A 16,186-nucleotide genomic window follows, 5' to 3' on the forward strand; every position below is an offset into this window, starting at 1 on the left:
ATTAGCTCCGATTATTAGGAAAATTACATAAATTATTAGTGTCCACTGAAGCAGAATTTCCGTAACGCCATGTTTCCTTATTTGTTTATTTAGTTCATTATAAAATAATTGGATAATATGAATTGGTAGCATTCGCCGTTTATTGTGTTAACTACACAAATTCTATTTTGATTCTATTATTTGCTCCCGGGTACAATATCTATAGTGACGATTCAAATAACATAGTCACGTGCACATCCCTGTATGTCAATTCAATTGTCAATGTCAATGCGCGAGTTCAAGAAAATCAAGATTTTGTTTACGAATGTGATAAATGTTCAGAAATGTCTGGATTTCATAAAATTGCAGATTCTCATTTGACGATTAATGGAACTAAAGTAAAAAATAATTTACCACTAGTTTCCTCAGGCATCCCATCCTTAGACTACGTAGTAGGTGTGTTCTGGAACTTGCATGAACTAACCTTTTTGGTAAAGACATGTTTTTCAATTAAAATTTTCATTTCCAGGCGGAGGTATACCTGCTGGTGGAATATTTGCAGTAGGTATGTATAGTAGAGGCATTTTCTTATTGGGCATATAAATCTCTTAAAATATTCTTACATTCTTTGACTAATAAGAATCTTTATATAAATCTTTCAGAGGAAGATGTTTTGGGAAGTTACAGCCGAGTACTGACAAAGTATTTCCTCGCTGAAGGAGTTGTGTGCAAACATGATTTGTTGGTAGTGTCAGCTGATGAGAATCCAAAGGGAATTGTAAGTTAACACACAATACAAATCCAATAAGAATACAAATATTTAATAGAACAAATGCATATATGTAATAATAATCCAATCCAATTAGATAAATTCATCTAGCATTTATAATCCTTAATATTTATACCATAGCATTAAACTGTATATTTGTTTTTACTTTAATTTTAATCTCAAATCCCAAATTACATGTGAATTACTATAAATAAATTATGTGCATAAGTATATATTTCTATACATCTATTATTATATTGTACAGGTTAAGGAGTTGCCTCAGCCATGTGTGGTTCAAAAAGAAGACAGTATCCCCATCGCTCCAAAAGATGAAATGAAAATTGCATGGAGATATGAAAGTTTAGCAAAGGTGGAGTCCTCGTTTGACAATGAAATAAATTTTGGACATCATTTTGATTTGAGCAGATACATTGATTCTGATACTATTAAGAACAGCAACATTACATATTGTTATTTAAAACCAGATAAAAATTATCAGGACCATGGTAATTATTGCTTAATTATTTACTTGTAAAGATTAAGTTTTATGATTTAGTTGCAAGTGCATTCCCTTAAAAAGTTTGCTAGTCTATATTTAAGATTATTTATTGAATTAACATTTAAAACCCAACAGCAAAGGCTATATTGTAACTTTTAGGATTATATTTTCTGAATTGTTTATTGTCTCAAGTAACCATGATATTTTTATGTATAACATAATTATAACTCCACAGGTTTTAAGAATGACCTATATATGCAGCTCCTTGCTAAAATTAAAACAGCATTAAGTAAAGAACAGTACAAACGAAGCAGTAAGGAAAAAAATATTTTGAGAATCTCCATACAATCTCTGGGTTCACCAAACTGGATGGCAATGGATTGTAATGAAGAGCCTTTAGATAATAGTTACGGCCAAGACTTAATTAAATTTATGTACTGTTTGAGACTGCTACTGCAAGACACTAATGCTGTAGTGTTTGTAACAATTCCCGCACATTTATTTGATGTAAGTAGAATACAATGTTAACAAAATGATAAAAAAAATTAAAATAAAAAAAATTACGAATAACCAATTACTTATTTATAGTTATATTATATCTCACTCAAAAAGCTCTAATTTCCACCAAAAAAACAATTTAGCAGATAAAAAATGTTAAAAGCAAATCTTTAAAACAACTTTTTATTTCACTCATTTCCAATACTACACAATTATTATTAACCTAGCAATTTTTCTTTCATTTTTTTCTTGTATTATATTTCAGGATGATCACATAATGAATAGGCTGCTATATTCAATAGACAATGCAGTCAGGATAGAGTCATTTGCTGGCTCTGACAAAGAGGCTAACCCAGTTTACAATGAATACCATGGCCTGTTCCATCTGACAAAGCTATCAGCTCTGTATTCACTTGTGCCTTTCGTACCTTCGAGCTTAGACCTGGCCTTTAAACTTAAGAGAAAGAAGTTTGTTATTGAAAAGTTGCATTTGCCACCAGGTTAGTACAAAGCATATACTTAGATTTTTTTTTTTGATGCTGAATTTTTTTTTCAAAGGATAATATGGTCCTTTTTTAATTTTAACATACATTAATATTTTAAGCCTGCTTAATAAATATTCAAAGGATATAATATGGTCCCTTTTTTATAAATTTTTATATGCATTAATATTTTAACAAATTTACGCGTTTGTCATATTTTGAATATTTTTTTTTAAATTATAGTGTATTTTTTTTCTTATTTTTTAGAACTGCAAGAGTCCAGTGAACGTGAACAGGACGACATTACAGCTACCCCACGCACTTGCGGTGGATTTAAAAAGAAAGATATAGATTTTTAAGTTAATAAAACAGCATAATCCAAGATGTAAATAAATGGTCTACACTGTTCAAATGTGTTTAATTTATTCTTCGAATACATTTATTACCACCATAAAGCACAGAGTTGTGTAATTGAGTATGTAAGCATATAAAAAAGTAACTCATGCATTAATTTTAAACGAAAATTCCTTAATTATTAGTCACCCCACCTGACTACCAGAGCGTATCTCCCTTAAACCGGCGCATCTATTCATCGCATATTTGGTCAAAACTCGAAACGGCACATACGTTTATATTTTACTCTAGGTCTAGTGTATAAATGAAAACAATAGATTTGAATAAAAATGAAAATAAAACAAGTTGCAAGTGCTAATTTGCTTTTTGGGTGTTTCAATAGTATATTTTTTGTGAGTATAAAAACGGCGATACCTAATTTTTTAAATACTGATGGTCGATGGACCGTACAAATAATCTAGGAAGTAATATTTTCTAGGTTTGTGGTTTCGTTCAAGTTGTGGGTGGTTTTTATCTCCTTTGCGATACACGGAGGATTCTTTTGTCGCGTTTGTTGGCGACGCCTGAAGAGGGGCTAGAGGAGCCACCGTTTTATTATGTTGCTCTTGCGTTGCTTGTATCCGGTTTGGCGATTTGCGCTCTTGCGTCTCTTGGTGTGTGGGCGACTTGTATGCCGGGATATATCGTATTAACATTGGTAAGTATCATAATCACTATCCATACTAATATACTAATATATACTTACTAATAATATTATAAATGCGAAAGTAACTCTGTCTGTCTGTCTGTTACTCAATCACGCCTTAACTACTGAACCAATTTGCATGAAATTTGGTATAGAGATATTTTAATACCCGAGAAAGGACATAGGCTACTTTTTACCCCGGGACATAGGATAGGTTTTATCCCGAAATTCCCACGGGAACGGAAATAACAATTCGATGCAATATTTTTATCATCATGTTGAAATAAAATTGTTACATTTAAAAGTATATCCTTTATCATTTCCAGTACTTCCTCGTAGTATTAGCGCTACTTCTATGCGAATGTGCCGCGGGTGTGATAGCAGCTATATGGCCCAGGTGCTTCGGCATACAGAACACACGCGGTGGTGCGGTTGGAGCGTTACAAGGATACTATGGAGTTCCTGACTATGAAGATTTTACTTCTGCTGTGGATCTTGCTCAGACTCAGGTAAAATGGAGTCGGTATTGTAAATAACTTGCATACAAAAAGCCGGATTAAATGCTATAAAACATTAATTCTGCGTATAATATTGTGTTAAGTAAAGCAGTTTTGGACAATATTTCAGTTAAAATGTTGCGGAATGACGAGTGCCCGTAACTACGACATGTCGGTGTGGCAGCTCCAACGTTTGGGCCCGCGCGGAATGGCCGTTCCACTGAGCTGCTGCGTCCAAAATGATCTAGAAATTTCTTACCTCAACCCAGCTCCTTTTAACCAGTCACGTTGCCAGGAAGTCAAGCCTAATGCGCAATTTCGTCATGTACCGGTGAGCCATTTAAATATTTTTACAAAACAACCGTGATTTAATGCTAAATTATATTTCTCATAGAGACGCTATTGCATAGCTTCTATCGCGGGCCTTGAGCGTGGGGACCGAATCGAGAAATTCCGTAACGAAAATACCTCACGCTCCCCACTCCGACGGACACGGAGGTGTGGCTTGAAGGCATGCTATGCAATAGCTTTACCGCAGCAGTCCCCGAGTGCCACACGTCTTTTTTAGTCAGTCTTTTTTTACATACTTACATATTTTTAGTCAATCATCAATCTATAGATATATTATAGTCCTATACAGTCAATTCTTAGCAATTCGCTTGGGATCTAATATTATTTTCGCTCGCAGTAAAAATATAATAAGATAATTTATTATTTACAGGGATGTTTAATGAAATTGGAGGATTGGTACCAACAGCAGTATTTCGTGTTCATGCTGGCCTTATTCATCATCGCCGTATTCAAGTTGGGCATACTTCTCACTACAGTTTTCTCTTGTATAAGACTGAGGAAACGGCGCCAAGAAATTCACATGTACATAAACAGCGGTAAAAGGAATGAGAATATTTACGAACGTAATATGGGTGAAAAAGACGAACCGATCACCACGAAATACGTTCAACCAAACAACTTCTACAGTCCTCGCGTGCGCAACCCCAGGCTTTTCCACACAAAACCGAATGAGATGGTATGAGAATTAGCCACGGAGATAAATTCTTTAGAGAAAAAACTTGATAAATTCTCCGATTTTCTGTACAAGCACCAAGCGGACTCGCTGATGTGGTAATAAATTCAGAAATTGGAATATTCACATACATAATTCAACTTTAGTGCCATAATATTCGTGTTCATATCAAACTCATTCTCATTTTTAATCTTGCTCTCTAAAGGATTTAGCTCCATTGTTCATAATTGTTTTTCGAAAAAAAATTTGTTATGATTTATATTAGGATAGAAAATAAAATGCGTATTTTTTTCAATATGTAATATTATTTTTAAAAGAACATTCAAAAATTGGTCCTAAAGTTAAAACATTGTTAACAATGGCTCTGGAATGTTTTTAACATTTACAATTATTGGTTTATTGTTGTATAATAAACAGAGAGCTTTATATCGCCTTGACAAAATCATTAATAAATACATACATATCCTTACTTAAGGCAGTTTTAAAATATATGAAAATATAATACATAAATAACTTCATGTAACCAAAAACTCAATAGTTAAAATAAAACCAACATCGAGTATTCCAGAATTCCAAAAACCTCACCCTAAATGATACATGAGATCCTTAACAATAACAATAATCTATCTATTTATAATAATTGATACTATATTACCTATTGACCGTTGAGACCGACATCACAGTATAAACTAATAATTACATCTTAGGTACAGGAATGATCTTACGATATACTAAACCCTTAAAAAAATGTACATTTGCACTACAATTAAATATAGATTGGGCCATTCCAAGGCGGATAGAATAATCCCACCAATAACCTGTGCGCGAGAGACGCAAGATTATCGGTAAGACGTCAGTGGCGGTCCAGAAAACAAATAAATTACTATGCTGTAGTTAGATGGTAAAATACAAAATTCATCACTATAAAGTTTCTATAAATGTATTGCCCCGAATCTATTTCGTCATAAATAAATTTATTTCAATGTAAATAAAATTTATTGAATGTCTTTTGTGCTATCTTATTCCTATAAAAGCTATAAGAATAATAAATTTAACAATAAATAGTATACAGTTAAAAAATCTACACTGCGATAAAATGGAAAACTGAAATTTTATGGCATTAATTTCAGCTATTCTGGCTGACTCGAGTTTCACACTACGATAACGTCACCGAAAACTCTATATTACAATATCTATACAAACGAACGACTCGTGAACAATCGCAAATACTATATTAAAATACTACGAAATTTTACAATAAATAGTCTATAAAACGGAGCGTCATAAAGATTTAGGAAGATCACTACATTAATAAACGTTTACAAGAACATGATTATGAAATCTGGTGATAAATTCCTGTTTAATAACTTTGGTCAATATTTTACATTGGTCACGAATTTATTTTAGTCGGAAACGATGGGATCGTTTCGGTTAGATTTAGAGTATGTCGTTTAGGAAGGAGTTGTCTAGAGAACTGAGTAGTTCTTGTGCGGTGAGGTTGGAGGTATCGGAGGAGGGCATGTTGTCGAGGAAGTCCAGGTTGAAGTCTGCCGTTTGTCCCGTGAAGGAAGACGTGTGCAGGGAGGGGAAGGAGTGGCCTGCGCTATTTTGGCTTTGCATCTGTCCATTTTGTGACATCATAGAGTTCTGTTGCATGGGGTTGTTCTGCGCATGCATGGAAGTGGGCTGGCCTTGCATGGGACCGTTCTGCATGGGACCGTTCTGCATGGGATTCCCTTGATGCGCGTTACCCATGTTGCCCATCCCTTGCATCGACATACTCTGCGATTGATTCATGTGTATGTTTGTCATCTGAAATTGTAAACAAATATTGTTTGATCGGAGCAACAACAAACATTGTTATTATTGACGATTATATTCATACATAGTATTAAATCATCGCAAATAAAATATGTATTAGGTATTTGCTGTTACATATATAAATATTTTTACATGCTAATTTGGCACAAAAATGTTACGAATGAACGCTAATTAATACAACTTTTGTGTGTTCTAAAATATTATTATTTGGATATTATTATAAAAACAAAATTGTAATTACCTGTCCTTGTACACTCATCATTTGATTCTGCTGCATAATAAGATGTGTCATTGGTGACTGTTGCTGATTGGACGCCCTACAAACAATACATAATATGTATAATAATTAATAAGTATAATATAATAAGTAAATAACACTTCATGCGGTCAAGAGGAAAACTTGGATATGAATCATATTCGATTAAAGTTTTATGAATGAATTATATGCCCGTTGTTTGGGCATATTTGTATTCGTTTACGCATATAGAATCGGGGTATGTTTACATACTTTCGAAGATAAAACTGTGGATTTTAAAAGTTAGATGTTTTGCAGCTGCATTAAGTTAATCAATTTCTATTACCTTTAGTTACAGATTTTTTGATTTTATTCATTAACTACCACTGTTTCGAATACATAGGTAAATTATAATCTCCGAACTAATGTTCCATAGTTGCAATATCATAATATAATACAAATGCAATCGAATAACATGAATTATCGCTTAGTTTCTCTAAAATTAACCTATTATAAATTTCGCATACAAAATATATTCATCAGATAACGGGACTTGACATTATTAAGGACAAATCTGTATTACAAAATACATAAATTCATACCTCTGTTGTTGTTGCTGCTGTTGTTGTTGTTGATGTTGCATCAACTGCTGCTGTTGTAAACGCGCTTGTTGCATTTGCAACTGTTGTTGCTGAGTCATACTGTTAACCCCGCCCACGTTGCCCATACCACCCATACCGCCCATGTTGAAACCTTCAAAGAAATGATAAGAAATTGTAATTCATGAAAAAAAAGAAATGAAACTAATATAATATTATAAATGTGTTACTATCTTTTTGAAGTGAAACTTCTTTATCGGGGTTTGAAAAAAATTTAGTCTAACATTTTTCCGTTACTCGCCATCTTGTTTTTATCCCTACCACGCGTGATTGACGTATTTCTGTAAAGTTGCATAAAGGAAATTATTTCTTGAAAAATAAGGTCATAAAGAAGTTTCACTTCTTACGTGTGTACACTAGTACACGCATACATTTTTTTCATTTCATTTTTCAATCACTCACCCTGATGGTGGTGCGGGAACTGCTGCCTCGCGCTCTGCTGCTGTATGAGCACGTGCCGCCAGTCGGGCGGGTAGCGCGCGTGCGGCGCGAAGGCGCGCGGCGCCGGGCGGCGGGCCGCCGTCACGAACCGCGCCTTGTACTCCGGCGGCGGCGGCCGCATCTGTTGCTGTTGCGCGCGCAACATCTGCTGTTGTTGCTGTTGCAACATTTTCGCTTGTTGCTCGCGCGATATGCCCGCTGCTGTTATGCCTGTAAATGGCAGTGTATTGTTAATGTTGTACTAGCTTGAAAGACGATATTATTATGTACTTATCACATTTTAACGTGATAACGTTTTTAAAATCGTTTTAGTCGGGTGACATGTTCAGAAACTTGTGTCACACCAAAACCTCACGAGCGCGATCGCAGGTATAACGAGAGAGAGACGGACCAATCTCCCGTCTCATCTCGAGCGCTGCCACTGCATTATGTTATCACGTAAACATCTCGATCGTAAACCTACTTTACAAACAACCAATTTTTTTTTTACCAGAAGATTAGGCAAACGAATCTGGATCTGGTGTTAAGCTATTCTACAGCCCATAGGCATCTACGACGTGTCCGTAGTGTTGCCAAATTTTAAAGATGGAGGTAGGCAAAATATATGCCTACGGATTTGTATTTTAAAGTTTGTACTCTCTAGTATATAGGAAAGAGTACGTTATTTCTGCAGTTTTATCGTGAATACCCCAGCCAAATATTAAATAAGTCTTCGTATTTCTATTGCAACATTTTTTTATTTTCAAATATTACAGCAAATGTTTGAACGGAGCAATCAATAAGTATGATGTAAGATTTCTATTGAATATAAACTATAGCATCGTGTAACAACAAATTATGTAACTTTGCGACTACAGAGAACTCTAATTCTGTATGTATTAAGTGTCGGCAATGGAAATAAATAGGTAGGTATACATAATCAAAACTGAATAATGAATATTTTGTAATAAATTAGGTTTGCTTTCTAAAGCTAATGTAAACAACTAAATAGGTAGTTCACAAATATTAATGGATGAGCCTAGTGTCGGTTAATTATACACTGAATTATTGAAACTACAATTTACGGTATTGAATATCTGTTAAAATGTATCCGCCAAATATACGTAAAATATTTCTCGTCTCTCAGTTTGAAATTAAATTGGTTCGCCTCATATACTGCGTCTAACGCGACCTCAATATTCGCAATACAATTTCGATTCCTAGCAATTGACGCATAGGTAATTTTCAGAAAAGTAGGTTAAAGCTAATTGATTTATAATTAGCTATATTGTAACTTATTCATGATATGTTCATTATTCTAGTAACACTGATTACTACAACTGCATAATTTATAATTAAAATATTTCCTACTATGTATTTATTTGTGGTTTAAACGTAGATACATATTTGCAAATATAGTTATTCGAAATACAGTTTAAGTTTTCCGAAGTTTATTATTTTAATATTTATAACTTAGAATATAGATTAGGTAACTACTAGTATTTTAACCAATATTCGCGACCTGCCATAAACTAATAAATACTAGCCAGGTTAATAATGATCATTGACTTATTATTTGTAAAACATAATCACTACATTGTTTTAAATAATATTGGCAAGTAATATAGTCATAATCAACGCGAAACAGTGGGCAATAAAATATTTTAACGTGATAAGTATATTACGTATGGGTTTTTGTGCGATTAACATTATATCATCTCGAGGGACATAGTCATTTAATATACAGATGGTAAGAATTTGTTTTATATATTTACTAAATTTAGGTAATTCAGATAATAATTATCCTCAAACTTGTATTTGTTAGAAAAACCCCATGTTATATCAACACCTAATCGTTGCTGTCATTTGTATATTTTATATTCTGGAATTTTTAATTTAATTTTATTATTTAATCGAGGATAATTTAGAAAGTAGAAACATTACACCCATGAAAATAACGATACATATTTAAATAATATTTCTTGGTTGTTCTCTCAGTAGGTATTCATTAGTTGCTGGTTATGATAACTGATAAGCCTATAAAGGAACAAGTCGCGAATATGCTACATATAAAGTTAAATTATTATTTAGTTCCAGTTGGAAGTAAGGAACGCTATAATGAAATTAATTTTTCACTAAGTAAATAGGTATTATCATGCGTCAACTCTACGTATTTGCATGACGATAATGACGCAAGTTCTATTACATAGGTACGTCTTTAACTTTCGTTATTTAACTGCTGAATAAGTGAACTAAAGATTCCCTTATTTGTTGCATTATTATGAAATAAATCACAATTTGAAAACCAATTCTATCAATACAAATTTATATCCGTGCAGGTAAGCTTTAAGTCTTCTGTTTCCTGCCAGAATATCTCAAGTGCAGACTAAGAATAAGAACGCTTTAATAATCCCTAAATAAAAGTTTAATAACAAATTTTAAAACAAATATTGAATTATAGGATTCTTATTTCTTACCCAAAGGCGGTTGTGGTCCCGGCGCAGTCTGCTGCGTGGGTCCCGCGGGCCGAGCTCGCATGCCCTGTGAGAAGTTCATACTCTGCGACTGAGACACGCTGTACGAATCGCAACCACCACCTAGAAAATAATTAATATAGTTAATAAAAACACGCCAAAACTTATGAAATTATTGTATTGTCACCGATCGTTGATAAGTGTGCAAGTTTAAATCTGTCCATTTACAGTGAATCAAAATCGAGTCTATAGGAGTCGGTTACACACAAACATACAGATGAAGATTATAAAAGTGTGTTAAAAAAAGGTTTATACATTACGAGTTTAGACGAATAAAACTCAAAATCGATGGGTTCATTACATCTTTGAGCTCCATCATCGGATCAGCTCGATGGTACCATATTATCTATTGTATTGTACATATTTACGTATGAAATTAGTAAAGGAGACTTCCTCATCATCAAAATGAATAGAAAGTAGGGGGAAAAAGATTCTTAAATATTAACTTTGTCACAGCTCGATCTAATCATCTTGTAAATATATTTGCCAATAAAACAAAATCATTTAAAGCGACCACAAGAAGGAAGTTAAGCTAGTCATGTAACAGGTTTCGTGAAATGAAATCTAATAGCTGTACGTCGGTACAGAGCTAGGTATACATATCTAGATTTTTTATCATTTTATTAATGATACAGTTATTTTTCTTTTTTTAGGAATTACAAACATATCTGAAATGTTTTTCTGATGAATTTAGTAATTTATTACTTAATGTGTATGTACATAGTATAAATAGAATCAAATATACAGTTAACTTTATTTTTTTACGAATATATTTAGAATATTTTTTGTCGAATAATGTAAATTGAGTGTATGTTATAGATAATATAATAATGTATGTAATTTACATAGTCATACATTGTAGTGACGCGAACTTGAATATGTAGTCTTGTATTCAAGGCTAGACAAGTTATCTAGCTTCGTTATAAATTCAGCCTAATAATTATTACAATTATCTGTTTATATTAAAATCCTTGTAACATCTTTACGCTAACATTATGAGGAAAATCCTTTTGATTTTTTTAATATTAATAGATACTTATTTGAGCGATTTCGCAAATTCTTTCACATGTAAACACTAACAAGCTAGGTACATTATTTCTAAGTCTCAAAGAACTTTTTCTTAGTTTTATGCCGGTTCAAAACAAGCGAAGCCAGAGCGAGGGAGTTATTGATAAAGAACCATCTCTTGAATTAGAAAGTGACAAATTCTTAACTCAAATCTTATATAGTTTTTAGATATTAATTCAAGTCTCGCTATTACTTGATAAAATTATTCATACAAAAATTCGTAAACCAATAAATTTTATAGATATAAATTAAGATAAAATTCATGGTTACGCTAAAATTCCATTCATACAAAACAATTTGTTTTACGTTAGCATTATTGGAGATTTATGCAATTACACATCACGTCGCACTGACAAACGAGTCTTACCTGCTCCCTTTGCCATAAAAAGGGCAGGATATGAAAGGTTATCGCTTTGAACTTATCGACGATTGGATTAGGGATTCGAAAACGTCCTACAATAAAAATAAAACATTACGAGATTTGGAAATGCAAACGATCGTGTATAAAGTTACGCATAATGTAAAAAGTGATACACAAATTACTAATTAACAAGATATAGGAACGTAATTAATAACAAGTATTTATAACAAGTTGGCATGATCACATGATTTCCTTACTACACTATGTTCCGTATACGTACGCTTCCTACAAATTAGAAAACGTGATTTGTTTATATTTTTCGAATTACACTGTTTCAATATTTATATTAAACCTATAATTAAGTTAATTAGTATTAAATTTATTATTTATCGATATTTATCTTATCAATGAATATAAAATAATATAATTGTGAATAAACTGCACTACAATAATGAGCCTAAGTATTGAATTTCATTGTAATATAATATAAATACCAGGAAATGTTCAAAAACACAAAAGCATAGAAGTATCCCAAAAAAGTATTATCGAACTACCCGCTATTTACGATATACTACGATCTCCCACTAAATCGGTGGTCCTGCGCTGAAAACCATTCAAATGTACAAAATTAATAAGCGTTAGTTATTATTTTATGAACACTATCTATGAATATAGCCAATAAGTTTGTAGGAAATAGGAATGACAGTAGAGAACTGAAATTACAGTCATTTAGGTACGTTGTGTTGTGGTATATCATAAAGCGTACCCTTCTTCAGCGGATTGCGCTAGTCGTAAAAGAAAAACCCAAAATATTTTCACGTAAGGACCAAAAATACTTTTATTATAATCGAAATAAATAGTATAAAAAAGCTTTTAAAGATTAATTATAATATTATACCGACCTGGCCACAGCTCAAGTATAAAAGATGCTTATTAAGAGAATTCAAGGAAAAATCATTGTTTTTCATTTACTTAGACAGTGGACGTGTCAACATAACAATGTATAACATCCCCGAAGTGTTCAGCATGGCGCATTCCCGCAGATCGTCAACCTCAGATGTTCCGCCCCCCCTCCCTCATCTGCTGATCATCCACTTTCGACCTTACATAACACTTAACACGTTAGCATAAGGCCGAATATGGCTCATGACGCGCAATCTACTAGACACATACCCCTTCGTGCGTTGTACCGGGTGTTATGAAAAATAAACTAAGAATGCGATGTTTTACAATGTAAACCTATAAGTAGCTTGACATCTGAATATATGCGCGACGCTTCCATTTATTTTATTGCTTATCCAATAACAGTGAAGGAAAAGTAAGTAAAAATATTATTTTGTAGAAAATTGTATGTTCTGATGTGTATTGTTTTCTTCAAAACTGGTTTCTCATTCGAGCAGTTAAGCCTGTATGTCGTTATATAATATTATGTACTAATTTAGCTGTTATTCAAGCAGAGTGTAATTATAAAAATAGTTTGGAAAATCCAAAAGTGCACGCCTCATAATTTTTTTAATAATTATTTATTAATTATTATTTTTGTTTATTTAATAACAATTAAACCACATCGAATCAGACCCTGAAAAATGAAAGGGTTCTATTCCTGAGCATACTCAAGCGTAAGAGAAAAAAAAAGACTCGATTAGTAAAGTATTTCGGTCGCTATCGTGTTAACAAGAAAATCCTCCGCACATACAGATTACAGACACACGGACGTCCAAGACAGAACTTTTTTAAACTGTTTTTTAACTAGTTTAAATAACAAAAATGACATCAAAAATATCATGAATGTTAAAAATAGTGTTTTTTCTTAATATGTGTGTGTATGTATTATCTTACAAGTGCAATGTATGATACATAAAGACATTTTAAGTTTGAAAAATCAGATGTTTTGCGCGAAGTGACAGTAGTACCCACCTCAACGCTTCGCTTATGAGGCGTGCAATACACTACAATACGTGGCAATTGAAGTACATAACTGATTTCTAAAACTGTTTAAAATATTCATAGGGACGCGGACGTTACCGAAAAACTGAACTGTAAAATGCATTATTTATTGATAGGTTTATTAATAGGTATATTATGTAAAAGAGCCACTGCGTCGATGGACAGGTAAACAAAACAAGTTGCGATTACGTTCAAATGTTTTTGTTGAGACAAAAACGTTAACAAATTGTTTATCATTAATTTTCAAGTGAGCGCACGGCATTGATCGCTGTTTATACCCACTAGGTAATCGTAGTGCAATTCGTTATGCTAGGCGGTTTCTGATTAAAGAAAACCTAAAATCCCAATGGCAAAATAATGTCGAACTTAGACAAATAGATAATTAAATTGACAGCATTACTATTTACGGGGTTATATTGTCTTTCAAGGAAACCATTTAAATTGTTTTTTAATGTACAAGGAAAAATTGTATATTTGTGTAAAAATACCAGCTAAAGATTATGTAACGTATCTTTGAATAGTAGTGTGTTTTATTCCGCAAACTGCAAATAAACATGTATAACAAACGTTTTTCGAAAATCATTAATCTAATATCGTTCAATTTCTATGTAGTATAAAATTGCATCAAAATTGTTTTCTGGTTATTTCTTTATTTCTGGAAGGTGACTTTCCGAATTCGATCAATGCACCAATATTTTTGTTATACAATTAATAATAACGTTCTTTGAGTATAGAACGTTATTATTAATTGTAGAGCGCATCATAGCAGAATTCACAGCTTAGTGCCCACTAACAATCTTCAAATAGTGCCAAATAACGTAGCTGAGGAAGTACATAGGTATCTTACGTTACTGGTTACGTATGAAATAATGAAACCCGTCTCCTAGTCTACTATCTTCTACTCACGCATATCATATCCGAGCCATCTTACATGAGTGCCGTTTTAAAACAGTAACTAAAATCGCTGGACTACAAAATATAACAGCTATCAAGCCACAGTTTAATATTCCTTATGAATACAATTTTAAAAGACACAATTGTGCTTGTTTATAAAATACCGGTTATTTTATTTTATTTAAACCGAGTGCCTGTAGAGCTCGTCACTGATTACGTAGCGTCATCCAAATATTCATGCATTATTCTTTCGTCAAAATTTGTATAAACATAAGCCTGAGGCTGATTTTTGATAAGGAACTTAACCGCATTCAAATGTAAGACGGTTAATCGGTATACAAATCATTATCGATTTTAAATCTTTTTGTCTCAAACTCTATTTATATATCATTTTTTAACTTCAAATATAATTGTATAAGCATATAATATAATTATATATAGGTAAGTATATGTATTTAAATTTACTTAAGTAAATATTGATTTTGTTATTTAAATTAAATTGACCCTGCAAAAAAGAAGTTCAGAGTCCACCCCTCTTTAGGCAAATGTTTGACTAAGCATTTTAAGCTCAGTCATTGAGAGAATTAACCCAGCCAATGTACTTAGTATTATACAGGGATCCAAATAATTGCAATGTAAACCTAAATGTCATGAAAAAGTGATTTTTAGTACTTTTTTTACAGTACAATAGGGGAGCGCTTGGCCACGATCTCGCCTGATGGAAGCATCTTACTGATCCATATAATAAACTATAGAACTAGGTGTACCGTGCAGTATGCAATCAATCAGAAATGCGTATGGTCGCATCCCATTTCTGACTTGTTATTGCATTGATTGATTGACTGCATTACCCTGGAATAAAAATATTTCATTGGATTCACTTACCCTGGTGATGCTGTGATGAAGGTGTGCCTTGGTGTTGAAACGACGCATACATCCCTTGCTGGGCCGCAGCCGAGACGTGCCCGCCGCCCGCGCCACTCACTTGCATGTGCTGTGCGGCTGACACCTTATGTATGAAATGAAGATTTAATGCATGGCATTTTGGGATAGAAATGTGACTAATTCTTAGTTTTATGTTTCGTTCAATTGCAGGATTGGTAGGTTTTAACTTTGTATCAGTAGCGTGTAGTATGGTGGTGTAAGATATCGAAATGGTTTGTAAATTTGTGGCTATAGGAACAGATTTACTACATATAGAAAAAAAGAAGGAAAATTTTGCCAATACATATATGTGAAACGTAAAGCAAATTATCGAATAAAAATTAATTCTAAGAAAAATAGATCGAGTTGAAATCGGTTTACAAATTTTGCATAATTTATTGGGTTCAGCCTTCCTAAGCGATTCTATAAAGTGCGACTCCATCGCAGACTTATTTTATAAATCGTGTCCACAATATAAAACCTGTTTCAACGGATATCTTTATGGGTAATTGGGATATCTAGCGCTTTCGCCGATC

The 16,186-nt window shown here is 33.0% G+C and overlaps 3 protein-coding genes across 4 annotated transcripts in view; 2 read left to right on the forward strand and 1 right to left on the reverse strand.

Moving 5' to 3' along the window:
* The first annotated feature begins 268 nt into the window (after nucleotides 1-268).
* Nucleotides 269-2,639, forward strand: Elp4 (Elongator complex protein 4). The gene is made up of 7 exons (XM_089703922.1): nucleotides 269-435; nucleotides 509-544; nucleotides 642-757; nucleotides 1,014-1,254; nucleotides 1,483-1,754; nucleotides 2,011-2,245; nucleotides 2,495-2,639. Exons 1-7 carry the CDS (start codon nucleotides 324-326, stop codon nucleotides 2,584-2,586), a joined length of 1,104 nt encoding a protein of 367 aa, XP_089560048.1. The 5' UTR covers nucleotides 269-323; the 3' UTR covers nucleotides 2,587-2,639.
* Nucleotides 2,640-2,798: 159 nt separating this feature from the next.
* On the forward strand, nucleotides 2,799-5,103 carry Tsp68C (Tetraspanin 68C). The gene is made up of 5 exons (XM_089703925.1): nucleotides 2,799-2,973; nucleotides 3,060-3,278; nucleotides 3,593-3,775; nucleotides 3,894-4,094; nucleotides 4,485-5,103. Exons 1-5 carry the CDS (start codon nucleotides 2,911-2,913, stop codon nucleotides 4,794-4,796), a joined length of 978 nt encoding a protein of 325 aa, XP_089560051.1. The 5' UTR covers nucleotides 2,799-2,910; the 3' UTR covers nucleotides 4,797-5,103.
* LOC149482372 (uncharacterized) overlaps nucleotides 5,070-16,186 on the reverse strand; it is a 29,675-nt gene continuing 18,558 nt past the window's right edge. Inside the window, exons 4-9 of one of the 2 annotated variants that reach the window (XM_089703924.1) lie at nucleotides 15,612-15,735; nucleotides 10,400-10,519; nucleotides 7,905-8,153; nucleotides 7,446-7,596; nucleotides 6,850-6,925; nucleotides 5,070-6,599 (exon numbers count right to left, since the gene is read on the reverse strand). In XM_089703924.1, the coding sequence (XP_089560050.1) occupies nucleotides 6,225-6,599; nucleotides 6,850-6,925; nucleotides 7,446-7,596; nucleotides 7,905-8,153; nucleotides 10,400-10,519; nucleotides 15,612-15,735 (1,095 nt within the window). In that variant the 3' untranslated portion in view covers nucleotides 5,070-6,224. The remainder of the gene's footprint in view (nucleotides 6,600-6,849; nucleotides 6,926-7,445; nucleotides 7,597-7,904; nucleotides 8,154-10,399; nucleotides 10,520-15,611; nucleotides 15,736-16,186) is intronic. The other variant, XM_089703923.1, reaches the window with a different exon arrangement.

Source organism: Colias philodice, chromosome 15 (assembly GCF_061535455.1).
Source record: "Colias philodice isolate Cphi_HAF_F1 chromosome 15, ilColPhil1 Martin Lab GWU primary, whole genome shotgun sequence".
Taxonomy (NCBI): domain Eukaryota; kingdom Metazoa; phylum Arthropoda; class Insecta; order Lepidoptera; family Pieridae; genus Colias; species Colias philodice.